This window comes from Humulus lupulus, chromosome 4 (genome assembly GCF_963169125.1).
Source record: "Humulus lupulus chromosome 4, drHumLupu1.1, whole genome shotgun sequence".
Taxonomy (NCBI): Eukaryota; Viridiplantae; Streptophyta; class Magnoliopsida; order Rosales; family Cannabaceae; genus Humulus; species Humulus lupulus.
The window spans coordinates 63,710,195-63,725,984 of record NC_084796.1 but is presented as its reverse complement, the minus strand read 5'-3'; the positions used below and the strand labels follow the sequence as shown (position 1 = coordinate 63,725,984).

At 34.6% G+C, this 15,790-nt stretch overlaps 2 protein-coding genes across 2 annotated transcripts; both read right to left on the bottom strand.

The window, feature by feature from the left end:
* Window positions 1-10,091: 10,091 nt before the first annotated feature.
* LOC133832239 (uncharacterized) lies at window positions 10,092-11,465 on the bottom strand. Its single transcript, XM_062262608.1, has 3 exons — window positions 10,938-11,465; window positions 10,603-10,834; window positions 10,092-10,525 (listed from the first exon to the last, which is right to left on the bottom strand). Exons 1-3 carry the CDS (start codon window positions 11,463-11,465, stop codon window positions 10,092-10,094), a joined length of 1,194 nt encoding a protein of 397 aa, XP_062118592.1.
* Window positions 11,466-11,755: 290 nt separating this feature from the next.
* Window positions 11,756-12,728, bottom strand: LOC133832238 (L10-interacting MYB domain-containing protein-like). The gene is made up of 3 exons (XM_062262607.1): window positions 12,636-12,728; window positions 12,394-12,498; window positions 11,756-12,298 (listed from the first exon to the last, which is right to left on the bottom strand). Exons 1-3 carry the CDS (start codon window positions 12,726-12,728, stop codon window positions 11,756-11,758), a joined length of 741 nt encoding a protein of 246 aa, XP_062118591.1.
* Between the last annotated feature and the right edge of the window lie 3,062 nt (window positions 12,729-15,790).

The following is a 15,790-nucleotide window of genomic DNA, read 5'->3' as shown; positions in this document are numbered from 1 at the left end:
GCATCCAGGTTGAAGAGACCACTCTGGTGATCCAGGTTGCAGATACATGGACGGCACCATACGTAGAGTATCTGACGCAAGGCGTGTTACTAACGGACAGAAAAAAAAGCTAGGACCCTTCAGCAACAGGCTGCTAGGTACATCCTAGTCGATGGAATCTTGTACCGAAGTGGATACTCCATGCCACTCCTTAGATGTGTTTCGAAAGAGAAAGCCAAAGAATTGATGAGAGAGGTACACGAAGGCTTTTGTGGGGACCACGCTGGGGGGCAAAGTTTGTCGAAGAAAATCCTGAGGCAAGGGTATTTCTGGCCAACAATGAATGAAGACTCAATGGAATTCGTACGGAGGTGTGACAAGTGCCAAAGATTCTCAAAAATCCCGCGAGCAGCCCCTAATGAACTAACACAGACGCAAAGTCTGTGGCCGTTTGCTGTATGGGGGATAGACTTAATCAGATCTTTACCCACAGGAAAGGGTGGCATCAAATATGTTGTGGTTTCCGTCGATTACTTCACTAAATGGGTCAAGGCTGAGCCACTCGCAACCATAACAACCAAAAAGGTGCTAGATTTTGTGATAAAAAAAATCGTTTGTCGCTATGGATTGCCAAGGAAAATCGTCTCGGATAACGGCACACAATTTGATAGTGATTTATTCACGGACTTTTGCGAACGGCATGGGATTATCAAGAGCTTTTCTTCAGTCTCTCATCCCCAAGCAAATGGACAAGTCGAAGTAGTCAATAAAACACTAAAGGATACTCTAAAGAAAAGACTGGAAGAAGCTAAGGGGGCATGGCTAGAAAAATTTCCTAAAGTCCTTTGGTCGTACAGAACTTCCCATTGAATAGCAACATGCCATACTCCATTCTCTTTGGCTTATGGGTATGAGGCTATGTTGCCTGTTGAGTTAGATCTGCCTTCGCATCGTAGAATAACATACAATCAAGGCTCTAACAGCCAGCTATTGATGGAATCCCTGGACTTGATCGATGAGAAACATGAACAAGCCCAACTCCGAGTAGCTGCATACCAGCAAAAAGTCGCCCAGTATTTCAACTCTAAAGTACGTGAAAGAAAGTTCAGCGTCGAAGATTTAGTACTTCGAAGAGTTTTCCTAAACACTCGCGACCAGGCTGCTGGAGTACTCACACCTAATTGGGAAGGGCCATACCAGATTGAAGAAGTCCTTCATCCAGGCACCTATAAACTTGCTCACTTAAACGGAAATCTCATTTCTCACTATTGGAATGGAGAACACATGCGCAAGTACTATCAATAAACAATTCTTCTCAAAGAATTGGCTTGTATTAGTTTTACTTTTTACAAGTTATGAAAATGGGTTGGTCATTTTATATGACTGATCGCTTAAAATATAAGGGACTGTGCGCAGCCAGTCATTCTTGCCAATTATTGTATTTATTACAAGTATTTGCTCATTACATGTGTTGATTTGTTATATTATCATTTTAATTCTTTTGTTCCGAGCAGTAATGTTCGAACAGGTTTTGGTCAAGGAAAGTGATCAAGGACCTAGAGCTCCTCGATCACTTGGGGGGCATATAAGGTATCTAGTAAGCAAAGCATATCGAAAGGTATGTAAACACATGAGCAAAATAAGTGAAAGCATTCTAAGGTACTTAGAGTATTTTTCAAAATTTGGTTATTTTGATAAATCAAACAAAGTGCTATGCTAAGTTCGGTCATGCGAACAGATGTTATAATAAGATGCAAATATTATAATATCAAAATGGATTCTTTTACATCGCGAGCAATGACTGCTCGGATGTAACTGTTCAATAAAAAGAGAAAAGTTGTCCGTGCAGCAATAAAACAATACAGCATGATTGTCTTTACATCATGACCCGTAGGCCATGTAAGTCAAAAGATAAAATTATCAAGTTGGTCTTGTGGCGATTGCTGCTACTGCTGCTGGTCGACTGCATCCCCAACCTCTTCTCGGGCGCCTTCGATGCCGGTTGCTAGAGAAATTTCTGGAGACCTTGGAATTGTCTCTTCCTCCAGGAGAGAAACGCACCTTGCCAGCTCCGCCTCCCTGATATGGTCTGAGAGATAGGAAAAGTTGGCAGTGGGATTATTCTTCCAGAACAAGTAGAAGCACTCGAACGCAGCCCCTCATAGTCTTCAAGGTTGCGGGTGTTCTGTTCCTCTAAAGCAGCAACCTCTTGGCGGCTTATTGCTAGCTCATCTTGGAGCTTGTGGGCTTCCCGATAATTCATGAGTGAGACCTCCTTGTACTGCTCCTTGGATGCAGTGATCTTATCAATACTTGCATCCTTCCTCTTCATCTCCTCTTCGAGAGAAGCAATTGTGGCCTCGGTCACTTGCAGCACCTCGAGGTGCTTTGCCTTGGCTTTTTTATGAGCCTCGGTATGCTTCGCCTTGGCCTCTTTGAGGGCCTTAGAATGTTTCACCTTGACTGTCTTCAGTTGCTCGACATAAGTAGCCTCAGACAGCTTGAGTTGCTCGGTGTATTGAGCCTCAGCAGCATTAAGCTGGTCACTGAGTTTCTTCTCAAACTGAGCATTCTGCATCCTCGAAAATCGCCAACCAGAGGTCAGGGTAAGCACCCCATGTGGTCATAAAAAGATAAGGTTGTTAATAGGAGCAAGTTAAAAAGAAAATTCATAAAGTACAAAGCAGAAAGCAACTTACAGCGAGCACTTCGTTCAGTGCGCGGCTGAGGACTTGGTCGACCCCCATGGAGCCGATCTCTTGGATTGCCTCCCGGCTGCGTCGGTGCTTTGTTATTTTTGACAGCCTATCTTTGGCTAAGCTGAGCACCACGCCCGTGAGGTCGTCTCCTAAGGCTTCTTCCCGCCGACCCACCGACTGCTGAACGGTGGATGTTGGAGGCATAGGGTCGACTAGAGCTGGAGGAGGAGTCTATCCGACCGGAGATGAAGGATCTGGGTTTGTTGGAGTTGGAGGAGTCGCCTCCCTGGTAAGATTTGGTGGAGGAGTTGTCTCCTTTGTTGGAGTAGACGCAGGGGGGTCGTCTGTTCGAGGCTTCTTCGCGGGTTGATTGCTGCAGCCCTCCCTAGACTGGCGCCTGTGAGACTTTTTCTTGCTCATTGACTTGGTGTACAAGTCGAAGGCATGTTCAGCAGGCATGTCTACAAAAAAGAAACAAGCGAACAATCAGGCAATATAATAAAATAAACTTTCTAAGTTTAATAAGCAAGGATAGAGAAATTGAAAGTATAATACCCGAGCTATATTTACTGGTCACTACACTATTGACTTTACTAGTGCTACACTCACTCTTTGCCCTGAAGAAGTCTGAATTTAAAGCAGGAGGGTATTTAAAGTTTCCATCCCCGTTGAAGAGGTGACAGGGAATAAGCAGACTATCTAAAAGCGTAAAATCAATACCATTCTCGTCCGACGACTCAAGAATAGGCTCTGTGGCCTTCTCTTTTCCCTTCCCTGGAGAGGCTGGTGCAGCAGCAAGTCGGGGGGCACCAGTTGGATCGTTGATGGTCACCCCAGTTGCTCTCCTCGAAGGGGGTTGTGACACATCTGGCTGTTGTTCGGGGACTTCAGTGCCGGTAGCACTCCCTGCAGTAGATTCCCTCACATCCTAGTGAGGAGCCAGAAGGCCGACCGGTCTCAGATTGGCCTTTGTGAGCTGTTTGACACTTTTCTCTATGTCGGCCATGCTGGCTAGGAGGGCTGATCGGATCACCATGTCTGGAGTGGGGGTCGGTCGCAGCCATGGGCCTGAAACGCACTAAATTTCTAAGGGAAATGTAGGAAGACTCAAAGAAGAAAAATATACGACTAGCGGTACAAAGACTTTACCTCCTTGTGTGAAGGCCAAGTTGTTTGCGACCATATCGGCTGTCAGAAAGTACTCCAGATGGTACTTTCCCACGTTTGAGATGAAAGTGGTGTCAGTCAGAAAAGTGCGAGCCGTTTCTTGGTGGCAGAAGTGGAAGAACCCCGTGTTTTCTTAGTTGGGGTTAGACTTCAGGTCGAACAGGTAGTTGACCTCATGTGGCATGGGGACCGGCCACTTCTTGTGACTATAAAGGATATAGAGTGCAGAGAGCATTCTATATCCATTTGGGGTGATTTGAAAAGGAGCGACCGCGAAGTAGTTGGCCACTCCTTGGAAAAAAGGATGAAGAGGCAGGATTGCTCCTGCCTCGATGTGATACCTCGACCAGGCGCTATATGCGCCTCTAGGCAGATTTGCTCTCTGGTCTTTGGTGGGTTGAACCAACGTCACCCCGGGAAGCCCGTACTTCTTTATGTAGTTGGCAATCATCCTAATCATTATTCGACTAGGAGGAGCGACGTACCATTCGACATCTAGTCAAGTGGCGCTTCAGAGTTGGGCATAAGCTTGGATTCCTGGCTCAGGAGTACTCTCAGCTCTACCGCTGGTTGAGGGAATTTCTGCTTGGGGGGCAGGCTAGTTTGCAGAAGGATTTTGTGTTTTCTTTTTCTAGGCAGTTGATTTTACTCTACCCATGGCTGAAGGGTTTGAGTGAGGTTTGCTAGGTGGAGTACGAGAAAAAGGGATGTCCGGAATGAGTAATGACGACTCTTCTTCGTCCACGAGCAATTGCGCGAGCAGGTCATCGTTAATTGGTCTCTCACCTCCCCATAGATCTTGCATCAAAATCTGGGAACAGAAGAGGGGAGATGAGAACTTAGTCTAAAAACTTGTGTTGGATGTGAGAATAACGTTGCTCGTGTATAAAAGTTAAGCTTTTATACGGCCAACTGCATTCTAGCAAAAACACTAAGTTTTATACGAGCAGTTTGAAAAGCGGAAGTAAAAAAAATTTCAGAGAAAAATTTTTCAACTCCGGAAGGGCGGGAAAACCCTGTTTTTCAGCTAGCTTAAAAATCGAATTTTTACTTCGATTTTACGCAGTAAATCTACAATCTCGACTATCAAACTGACTCCTAACTCCTCTAAGACATTGTTTCATTACCCTATCAAGCGTCGGTTAACATTCTCATTTACCCCAAAACAATTTCGGTCAAGAACAATCAAGAACACAGACATGAAATACATAAACAACAATTTTGCATGGCATCTCAAATGTCCGAGGGGTTCGTAAAACTTACTTGGATGAAAAGAGGGGCCTGAAATGAAAGCTTTGAGCGTCCGAAGGGAGGATCCTTAGAACAGCGATGGAAGCTCCTCAAAATTTTTGGGTTCTAAAAGTCGAGGTTCTTAGAGGTTCTTGGCAAGAAAATGAAAAGTAAAAGTAAAAATATGGATTTGGGGTATTATATATAGTGACTGCGGCATGATATAAGAGGTAATCATGAATTACTTTTTTCTGAGTTTGGGGAAGTGTAATAGCCGTCAGATAAGTTTTTGGGAAACCAAAAAAGCTTGATTAGACATGATTGATTGCTTTTCCCGAGAGGGCATAGGCGGCTCTGACAAGTTTGGTGGGGTAAGCGAAAGGTCAGCTTCCGAAGTTTACTTTTTGCTGGTCACAATAAATAAACTTGGGGGGCAAATGTTTACTCGAAAAACGGCTGCTGATTACGTGGCAAGGATTTCTCACACGAGGCGGAAGTGCTGTTCGACTATCGACCAGAGGCACATCGCTTCGTTGGTCTTAACTATTAGATACGGCCAGGTTGGTCTTATAATTTGATTTATTTTCTTCTAAGATTGTAATCCTATAATAATTGCATTAAATATTTCCTCTTTATAACCTTGATATGCAGTTATTAAGGAGAGTTAAGGCCCATGACCCTCCTTGAGCCTATAAAAATAGCTCAAGGAAGGGACTTTTGATCTCTGAATCTTTTTGCTGAGTATTGAGAGAAAGAGAGCTATAGTGCGATTATCCATCGTTTCATTGTAATTCTCCCAAGGTTTGTGAAACTCAAGAACCCTAGTTCTTTGATCACACCTTTGAAATTCAATATTAATAATAGCACTAAGTGGACGTAGGTCATTACCATTTTTGGGGCCGAACCACTATAAATCATTGGTGTTTTCTTCTTTTCCATTAGATTAAACTCTTAATTGTCGTCTCATTTTCTGTCATATATTTGACTCCGTGTCGTTGGCCAAATCGATGGTCAACACAACTAAAAAAAACACAAAAACAATTAACAAACAACCCAATATATATTAAATATAAACTAAAATTAAAAGTATACTTAAGAAACTTAACTTAAATTAATAACAAATATACTAAAAACTAAAATAAAAAAATGTTGATAATATGTCTTATTACTCAATAAATATAAACATACAAATATAAATATAAATCATTATAAATATAACAGTATTTATATAAATATAAATCATTATAAATATATATATTTATATAATAGTGTCTATTTTTGACTAAACCAAGCCAACACCCTCTTTTGTCCTCAATTAGTAACTTACTCACACCTCACAATATATAAAAAAATATGACACATAACCACACGCATGCTGGACATAACACTCTTGGTGTCATTGCATGTTGTGAAACAGTGAATCTACAAAACATTGTTGAAGTGATATGTTTGACCTGACGTGGCTTCATGTAATTGGCCTCTAAGGTAAGCCCTTTTCAAGTCTTGGTCTTGCCGTCTTCTTTTTTCTTCACTTCATCGGTGCTTGCGTACTAGCTGAAGCACCACCAACTATTTTTGCTTTCTCCAAGCTTTTGCCCACTAAACCCTTTCTCATGGCAATCCTTGTTTTTTTTCTTGGTCATATTATCCTCTTCTTCCTTTAACAGTATTAAAATATTTTTTAATTATCGGCTTGGGACCAAAATAATACAATGAAGCTAAAGTGAGAAGCCCACCACCGGCAACCACTGAGATAACATCGGAGAACTTGCCGACTGGAGGAGACACCGTAAAAATGTAAAATTTCTTGTGCAACCGTATAAATGTAGAAATTCTCGTACAACCATATAAACGTTATTTATTTGATTAATTAAGTGATCTGTGTAAATTTTCCTATTAGATATTATTGCCATTAAAAAATAAGGAGGAATATAAGTGTAACAAATGGTAACCCATGATAAGTTTTGTTGCAAATATCCTAATATTTTTTATATATTCATCCTTAAGATGATTAACATATACAATTTTAAATCTCTTAATTCTGTTAATAAAATTTATTTTATGTTATACTCATTTTTAGTATAGTGACGTGGCATGTAACGTGGCATGCAACATGGCAAAAATACGTTGACTAGGATAACTCTAATGCCATGGTTTCGATATATAAAGCCCAATGACCAATTTCAAGATTGCTATAACTGGACGAGATCGATCGCAGAGTGTCCAAGTTGCCTAACATGTTTCCAAGTCACCTAAGCATATAACTTGTGCAAGGACATTTACTGCAATTAGTTGTTACAATGTCAGAGTCATTTCCGTACATTTTGGGATTTAGCTATTACATGAAATAGGTGTTACCTCTTTCATTTTCACCCATTATTTTAGATTTTGACTTTAATACCCAATATTTCATTAACATACTTATTATATTCCTCTTATTTCATATTGAATTAGTGGAGCTAGTAGAAGATTATTTAAAGAGGGAAGTAAATAGCACACAGAGGCAAAAATTGAGATTTTTACATTGGACTTCTAGTAGTGTTTTAAGGGTAATATGAAGAATATGATTAAAAAAGTGAGTAATATTCAACTAAATGTTATTAGTAGCTATTTTTGGTTAACTAATCCTAAATCTGGGTAGTTTTCAAGTTATCCCCCTACTCTTTGTATCATGAGCCTCCACTACAAATACGAGGAGATGAATCGTTAGCATTTTTTAGAGACTAGTTTGTGTTCAAACGAGCATTTACTCATGTGTATTTAATACTCAATAACCTCAAGAAGCTCAAGTAACTTAAACTCATTTGATCTTTGTAGTTTAGAGGGAAATAGTAATAAAATAGACTAAGTGAACATAAGTTGTTAGTGACCCAACACTAAACTATTCTTTTCATTTATTATAATTTTAAGGCTCTTTAGGATTTTTACCCCCGAACTATGACCTATACATTATTGTGCCCCTGAATTTTTTAGGACGTTAAAAATTCCCCCCGAACTATTCACAGTGATGTAAAGTGAGACTTCTGTTAAGTTTTATCTCATGTGCCTAACGGAAGGCTGACATAGCTATTCACTCGCTGATGTGTTATTGTCACATCAGCGCCACATGTGTAATTAATTTTAAAAAAAAAACTATTTTCTTATTATAAATTAATAAATGAAAAATGACAAAACAAAAAAAACTTTTTCTTATTAATTTTAAATACCTGGCCACATAATTAAAAAAAATCCATTTCTGTTTAAACTTAAAAAATTATAAAAATGCCTTAAAAACAAAACTAAAAAAACCCTAATTATTTTCTTCCTCTTCTCCCAATCTTCTTCTTCCTCTTCTCCCGATTTTCTCCTTCTTTTTCTCTTCCCGATCTTCTCTCTTCTTCTTCTTCTTATTCTCCCGATCTCCTCTCTTCTTCTTCGCAAGTGACGTCGATGGAATGGTCGACTCTTGGACTATGCTTGTGAATGGAGGTTGTGGTCGGATCTGGTGCTTCTACTGTCGGACAGAGGGTCGGATCTGGGCTTAGGGGTTGCAGGAGAGGTAGGTGGAGGGCTTGAGTTCTGGGCAGAGATGATGAATGGGCTTCGGGGTGACGAGGTTGAAGGATTTTAGTACGAAAGCACTTGGGTCCTGCTGGGTGACGAAGATAGCTTGGAAAATGCAATTTTTTGGAAGGTAGCATGAAGAGGGGCAAGAAGATGGCTTTGACAAAGATAGTGATTTGTGTTGTTAAAAGATTTGAGTTTTTGTTTTTCAAATATGGATTTTTGTTCTTCAGATCTGGGTTTTATTTATTGATTTTTGGATTTGGTTTTTGTATTTTGGTGAGATTTGTAGATTTTTTTACCATTGTATATCTAGATTTGAGAGATTTTGAATGAAAATCAATATATTTGAGTTTATTGTGTTCAACATTTTGAATGGATCTGGATTTATGTTCATTTATAATTCATTGGAAGAAAATGATGAATATGTTTTTTTGAATTGGTTGAATGTTTCTATGTGTTCTTCATTTTTTTTTCAAATTTAATTTTTTAAATTATTTAGAATATGATTTAAGTTTTAATAATAGTAATAGCACGGTTGAATGGTTTTTTCTTTAAAAAAAATTGTTTTGTTTTTTTTTAATATTAATTTTTGTATATCAAAATTTTGATTTAATATTAATTTAGTTTATTTTAAGGGATTTTAATTAGTTAGGTTTATTTTAATAATCTAAATGATAATGTTAATTAAATCATATATATTTGGGATTTATAAGATTTTTTTTTAATTTTTAGTTTAAGCATATATTTTTTTAATTTTAAATTATTGTTTATTTTAAATTACACATGTGGTGCTGATGTGGCAAAAATACATCAGCGAGTGAATAGCCATGTTAGCCTTCCGTTAGCCACATAAGATAAAACTTAATAGAAGTCTCACTTTACATCACTGTGAATAATTCGGGGGGAATTTTTAACGGCCCAAAAAATTCAGGGGCATAATAATGTATATGTCATAGTTCGGGGGGCAAAAATCCTAAATAGCCTAATGTTAAATATTCTCTCAAGTTCATGCACAAATATATATTTTTTCACATTAAATTTATAGTTGATAAAAAACGAGTCAACAGTTTCAAAATGTACACCTCACATTTTTTTTTGAAGCAATGTACACCTCACTTTTAGTAGAATTATTTTTTTTAAAAAAAAATCAGCTTTATATTTAGGGTTTGTTTGTGATAGCTTTTACTTTTACTTTTGGACATTAGAAGAAGAGAAGTAAATGTTTGAGCTTTTAAATTAGTGTTTGGATTTATGTTTTAAAAGAGCTTTTGAAAGTGTTTGGTAAGTATAATATAAAAGCTCTTACAAAATAATATATGTCAATTTTGTCCATAAAAATAACAATAATAATAATTTTTTTTTTTTGCAATCATAAAAAATAAAAATAATAATATAAGCAAAATTAACCATGTGCACAAAAATAAATCTTTAATTATTACATAATCATAAAAAAAAAATTAATACTCATGTTTATCTAAGCATGAGTTTAGTTGCGATTTTATCACGAATAACTCCCATTTCACTCTCATCTCTTACTAAGTTAATATTTGGGTCATCGTCATTTACAAAATCATCATTTGCTTCATCACAAGATGAGAACTCTATGTCATTAATGGTCTCTCTCCTGATAAAATTATGTAAAGCCATTGAAGCTGTAACAATAGCTACTTGTTTATCAAACTTATAATTTGGCATTCGTGGCAAAGTTTCCCATCGTGCTTTCCATACACCAAAAAAACGTTCAATAACACTGCGCAATGATGAATGAGCATGGTTAAATACTTCTTTAGAGCCACTAGGTTGACTACCTTGTTGAAATTGAGGAAAATTGTATCTTGTCCCTTTATATGGAGCTAAATAACCTTTCATGTTTGGATACCCTGCATCAACTAAGTAATACTTACCTGCAATAAAAAAAATTATCATTTTTTAAAAATTTCAAATCATATTCACAAAAATAATATAAATGATTACAACATACCATTGGGTGGTTTAGGAAAATTAAGATGTGTATTTCTTAATGCTTCAAGAAATATACGAGTATCATGTGCTGTTCCTTCCCAACTTGCCCATACAAATGTGAATAACATATCAAATCCACATACAACCATAATATTTTGTGTAGGACAACCCTTTCTTCCAATGTATGGTATTTGTTTATCTACTGGAAGTGAAACTCGAACATGTGTTTCGTCTATTGCTCCAATACAATCCTATTAATAACAATTTGATAAAAATTATAAAATCAAAATCTACATAGGGAGTTAAAATATATATATATATATATATATGCATATGGAGATGACATATTCATACCTTAAAGTATGGCCAATATCTAGGATTGTTTCGTATATAATATGGGACTTCATCAAAATTTTCAGGTGGTCTAATTTCATCCAAAGCAAGCATACTCATTTTTTCCAATACATTTGAAAATTGTCTACTATCACTTTCACCTGAATGCTGAAAATGCTCTTGAATCATTCTATTTCCTGCACCATGTCCTAAAATCAACATAAACATACCAACTGACTCTTCTAGTCTCACACTTTTACTAGATTTTAGTCCATAACTTCTCAATCTATCACATAGTTTACAAAAAACATGTTTTTCCATTCGAAATATCTCATGACATCGTCGACCATTTCCATCCATAATTTCCATCATAAATTTCCAGCCAGTGTGAGGTGAATTTCTACATGGTTCCTTAACCAAAAAATTATTATGATAATATACTGATGTTCTTGCAACAACAAGGACAAGTTCATCAATTTCCATTTCTTCTGCTATGACTTGTTGTATATATTCTTCATTCATGTTTTCTGAATTTGTGTCACTATCCATTCTGTATTTGAAAAAATGTACATAATTTTTATTTATAAGATTAATGAGTGTGATATAATACACTTTATAAAAGATAAACATGTAAACATATAATATAAAATTATTTTATTTTGGATTATATAAAATAAAAAAGATAATTAAAAAATTAAAAAAACATATTGTGTCTTTCATAAATATTAAATTCAAGAAACAAAACAAACCATGTTGTTCAAGAAATAAACAAACTACATTGTTTAAGAAATAAACAAACCACAATGTTCGACAAGAAAAAAATAAAAATAAAATATAACTTAGAAATCGAACTCTTGTTCTTTCAGCCATTCAATTTGATATTTAGGCTCCTTCAAAGCTACAAAAATTTTCCTATTTGCTTTCTTTGTGAACAAGGAAGTACCAACTTTGAAAAGAGGGCTCATTGGTTCACAACCTAGAAGTGTAACTAACTTATCGATAACTTCTTGAACACTACATCCCGGTGGATCGGTACGTATGTATGAACTCCTATTTTTGATCGCCTCACAAATCTCATCAAGTTGTTTGGACAACTTTGATGTTGTAGAATTATTCTTTTTTCCCATCTTAAATTGCTTTCTATTTGGACCAAGTAATTTAGTCTCTTTTTTCATTGGATCACCCACTCCCTCATGATCACTTTCCTCCAAATTCTCATCAATCTCTATATCATTATGATCCTCGGTGTATAAAGGAGGTAGTGAACCAGAGGTTGGTGCCCAAGCTCTAGCTCCTGTAGCAGTAACATCTCTAAACAACTCATCCAATTTGAAAGAATGTTCTAAACCTCTCACTCGAAATTTAGCAACATCCAGATATTTCTGTTGATGATTTATTAATTAGGAAACAAAATATATAGTAAGATTATTAATTATAAAAAAAATCATAATTATAAAAGCTTTTTACAGAAACCTACTTGTAACTTTGCATCCCACCATTCATCTGAAGCATTACCTGTTTGCCTCTGTATGTCCCAACCAAGTCCAGTCTCTCCTCTAAGTAATGAATCCCACAGTTGCCACTATTTTTTAACATTATCCCAATGATTTTCAATTGCTTGCGATCATAATTTCTTTTTGTTGCAAGATTAAATTTTTCAATAAAAATTTTCTAACCTAATTTGCTCAAATGTGATCCATTTCTATTACCTGCTCTCACTTGTTCTACAACTAAATCAATCCATTTCTCACGTGTTGGTGGATCCCAAATTGTTTTTGATTTTCCTTGTGTTACCTCACCCTCACTCGCCATTCTATTTAAAAAAAAAGTTTCATATAAGAAATGCAAACTAACAAAACATAATAATATACACACATAATATTTTGTTTTCTCAAAATGGGAGCAATAATTATTAATAATGTGAAATTTAACTAAATAAAATTGAGTACAATAAATTGAAATCTAAAAATTAAAGAAGTATAATAATGGATAGAAAATAAATCCAAATGACATATGCAGATTTAAATCACATATATAGAAATCGATTCTCATACAATTGATTAATTTATATATGTGTGTGTGTGTGAAAAAGGTCTCTCCTCCATGATAGAGGAGGAAGACAAAAAGATTAATAGAAACACTACTTATCAAGAGTCATTAAGACAACATATTAATCACAATGGAAGAGAAATTGGATCACTCATGGATCATATTAAGGATCACATTGTAGAGAAGCAAGCAAAGGAAATACTTTCAATATGTGAATCAAATTTAATTATATCAGTATGCTGTATTATTTAAACAACTTCATCCCTAAGCATGCATGTTTTCTCTTTTTCAAATTCAGTAATAAATAAAAGTCAACAGTCTAGGATAGTTTTTTTAATAATAGATATAAAATAATAATAATAATAATAATTAATAACAACATAAATGATATATTTGACCAAACATAAAAGTTTTGTTATAGATAGGTATATGTCACAAAGAATAATAATACAATAGTGATTTAAAAGCACTGAAATCTAATATAAAAAAGTGTTGGAAACCTCTTGTTCATGTATTTTATGATGATCAATTGATGGAACTTGAGAAGTGCCATTCAAACAAATATTTTTTACATAATTATAATTTTACAATTTACATATATCCATTTAGGCTAAAATGCATACACACTCATATATATTTTTGTAAATAAAAAATTACATATGACAATTAATAATTATATTGTTTAGGAACTTTTTTATATACACTCTTACGTAGTCTTTTACTTTTTATGTATTATAGGGATTTTATTTTCTTAAGTAAACGCAATTGGTATAAATATATATATATATTTATATATATAGTGTTATGTGAAAGAATGTGAAAAAATAACGAAACTTCAATTTTAAATAAAATAACAAACAATAATAATGAATGTGAAAAAAATTAGTCTCATGTATATGAAAGTGTAAAATATACAGTAGTGAAAAAGCACATCATACTTCTATAACAAAAAATAAATATCTCATTATAATACAACAAGATCTAAACAAAAATAACAACCAAAATTTCAAATAAAATATTATAATACAAAAAAAATCTAAATATGGTTAGGAAATTAATTTCTATTTATAAAATAAAAAATTAAACAAATAATAAAAGATACGATTTGTTTAAAATTTAAACTTAAGAACGATCTGTAGAAAAAACAATCGTAGTTTAATAAGAACTTTGAATACGATTAGCAGAATAAATAAATAAAAAAATTACTAACCTTGAATTTTTGTCGATAAAAAAATGAGTGAGATTATTTTGAAAATGGTTGTTACAAAAATGAAAAGTAGAGAAAACTATATTATATTCTTCATGAAGAAACTAGACAAAATAGATCAAAAAAATTACTAACCTTCAATTTTTTCTTGATGAAGAAATGACTACTGGTTTTTTTTTTTTTTATAAAAATGGCTGCTAGGTTTTCATTGTGAGATGAATGAAAGATGTGTGTAATATATCGTAATATATAATTAAGGATAATGATGTAATTTAAATTTTTTCTTTTATAAAAAAAATGGGTAAAATAGGAATTATGAAAGTTTCATTAAAACAATAAAATAACTTCCCGTATTTAATTAGAAAACACAAAATAACAAAAAAAAAAAAAAAAAAACAAACAAAACAAGACAAAAAAAAATTTATCATTGAAAAAATTATTTTATGTAAATATAAATTTATCTCTAAGATTATATTAAACCCCATAAAACTGTTTTGTTTTTATTTAGAAATATTCAAATTAGTTATTTTAATAAATTTTAATTACATGTTCTTAATAAATGAATTTTACATTTTTATTTTTTGTAAAAGAGTTCCATAATTCAATATGTATTTTGTAATATAAGAAATGTATGGTGCATAATTAAAAATATAATAATTAAGATTTTTGCCCCCGAACTATGACCTATACATTATTGTGCTCCTTGATTTTTTTTGGTCCGTTAAAAATTTCCTTGAATTATTCACAGTGATGTAAAATTAAATTTCTATTAAGTTTTATCCGATGTGGCTAACAGAAGGTTGACATGGCTATTTACTCGCTGATGTGTCATTGCCACATCAGCGCCACATGTGTAATTCAATTTAAAAAAAATATATTTTCTTATTATAAATTGATAAATTAAAAACGACAAAACAAAAAAAACATTTATAATATATTTCAATTTGAAATCCCTTTCCACATAATTAAAAATTTTAAAAATATCTATTTTCTTTTTGAATATAAATTTTTTTAAAAAAACATTAAAAACAAACTAAAAAAACCCTAATTATTTTCTTCATCTTCTCCCGATCTTCTTCTTCCTCTTCTCTTGATTTTCTTATTTTTCTTCTTCTTCTTCTTCTTCATTTTCTCTTCCCGATCTTCTCTCTTCTTCGCCCGATATCTTCTTATTCTTTTTCTTTTCCCGATCTCCTCTCTTCTTCTTCGCAGGTGACATCGACGAAATGGTCAGATCTTGGGCTATGCTTGCGAATGGAGGTGGTGGTTGGATCTGGCGCTTTTGTTGTCATATAGAGGGTCAAATGTGGGCTTGGGGGTTGCAGGAGAGGCAGGTGGAGGGCTTAAGTTCTGGGCAGAGATGAGGAATCGGCTTCAGGGTGACGAGGTTGGGGGATTTGGGTACGAAAGCACTTGGGTCCTGCTGGGTGAATCTAGCTTGGAAAATGCAATTTTCAGGAAGGTAGCAAGAAGAGGGACGAGAAGATGGCTTTGACGAAGATGGTGATCTGTGTTGTTAAAAGATTTGGGGTGTTTGTTTTTCAAATATGGATTTTTGTTCTTCAAATTTAGGTTTTGTTTATGGATTTTTTGATTTTGGTGAGATTTGTAGATTTTT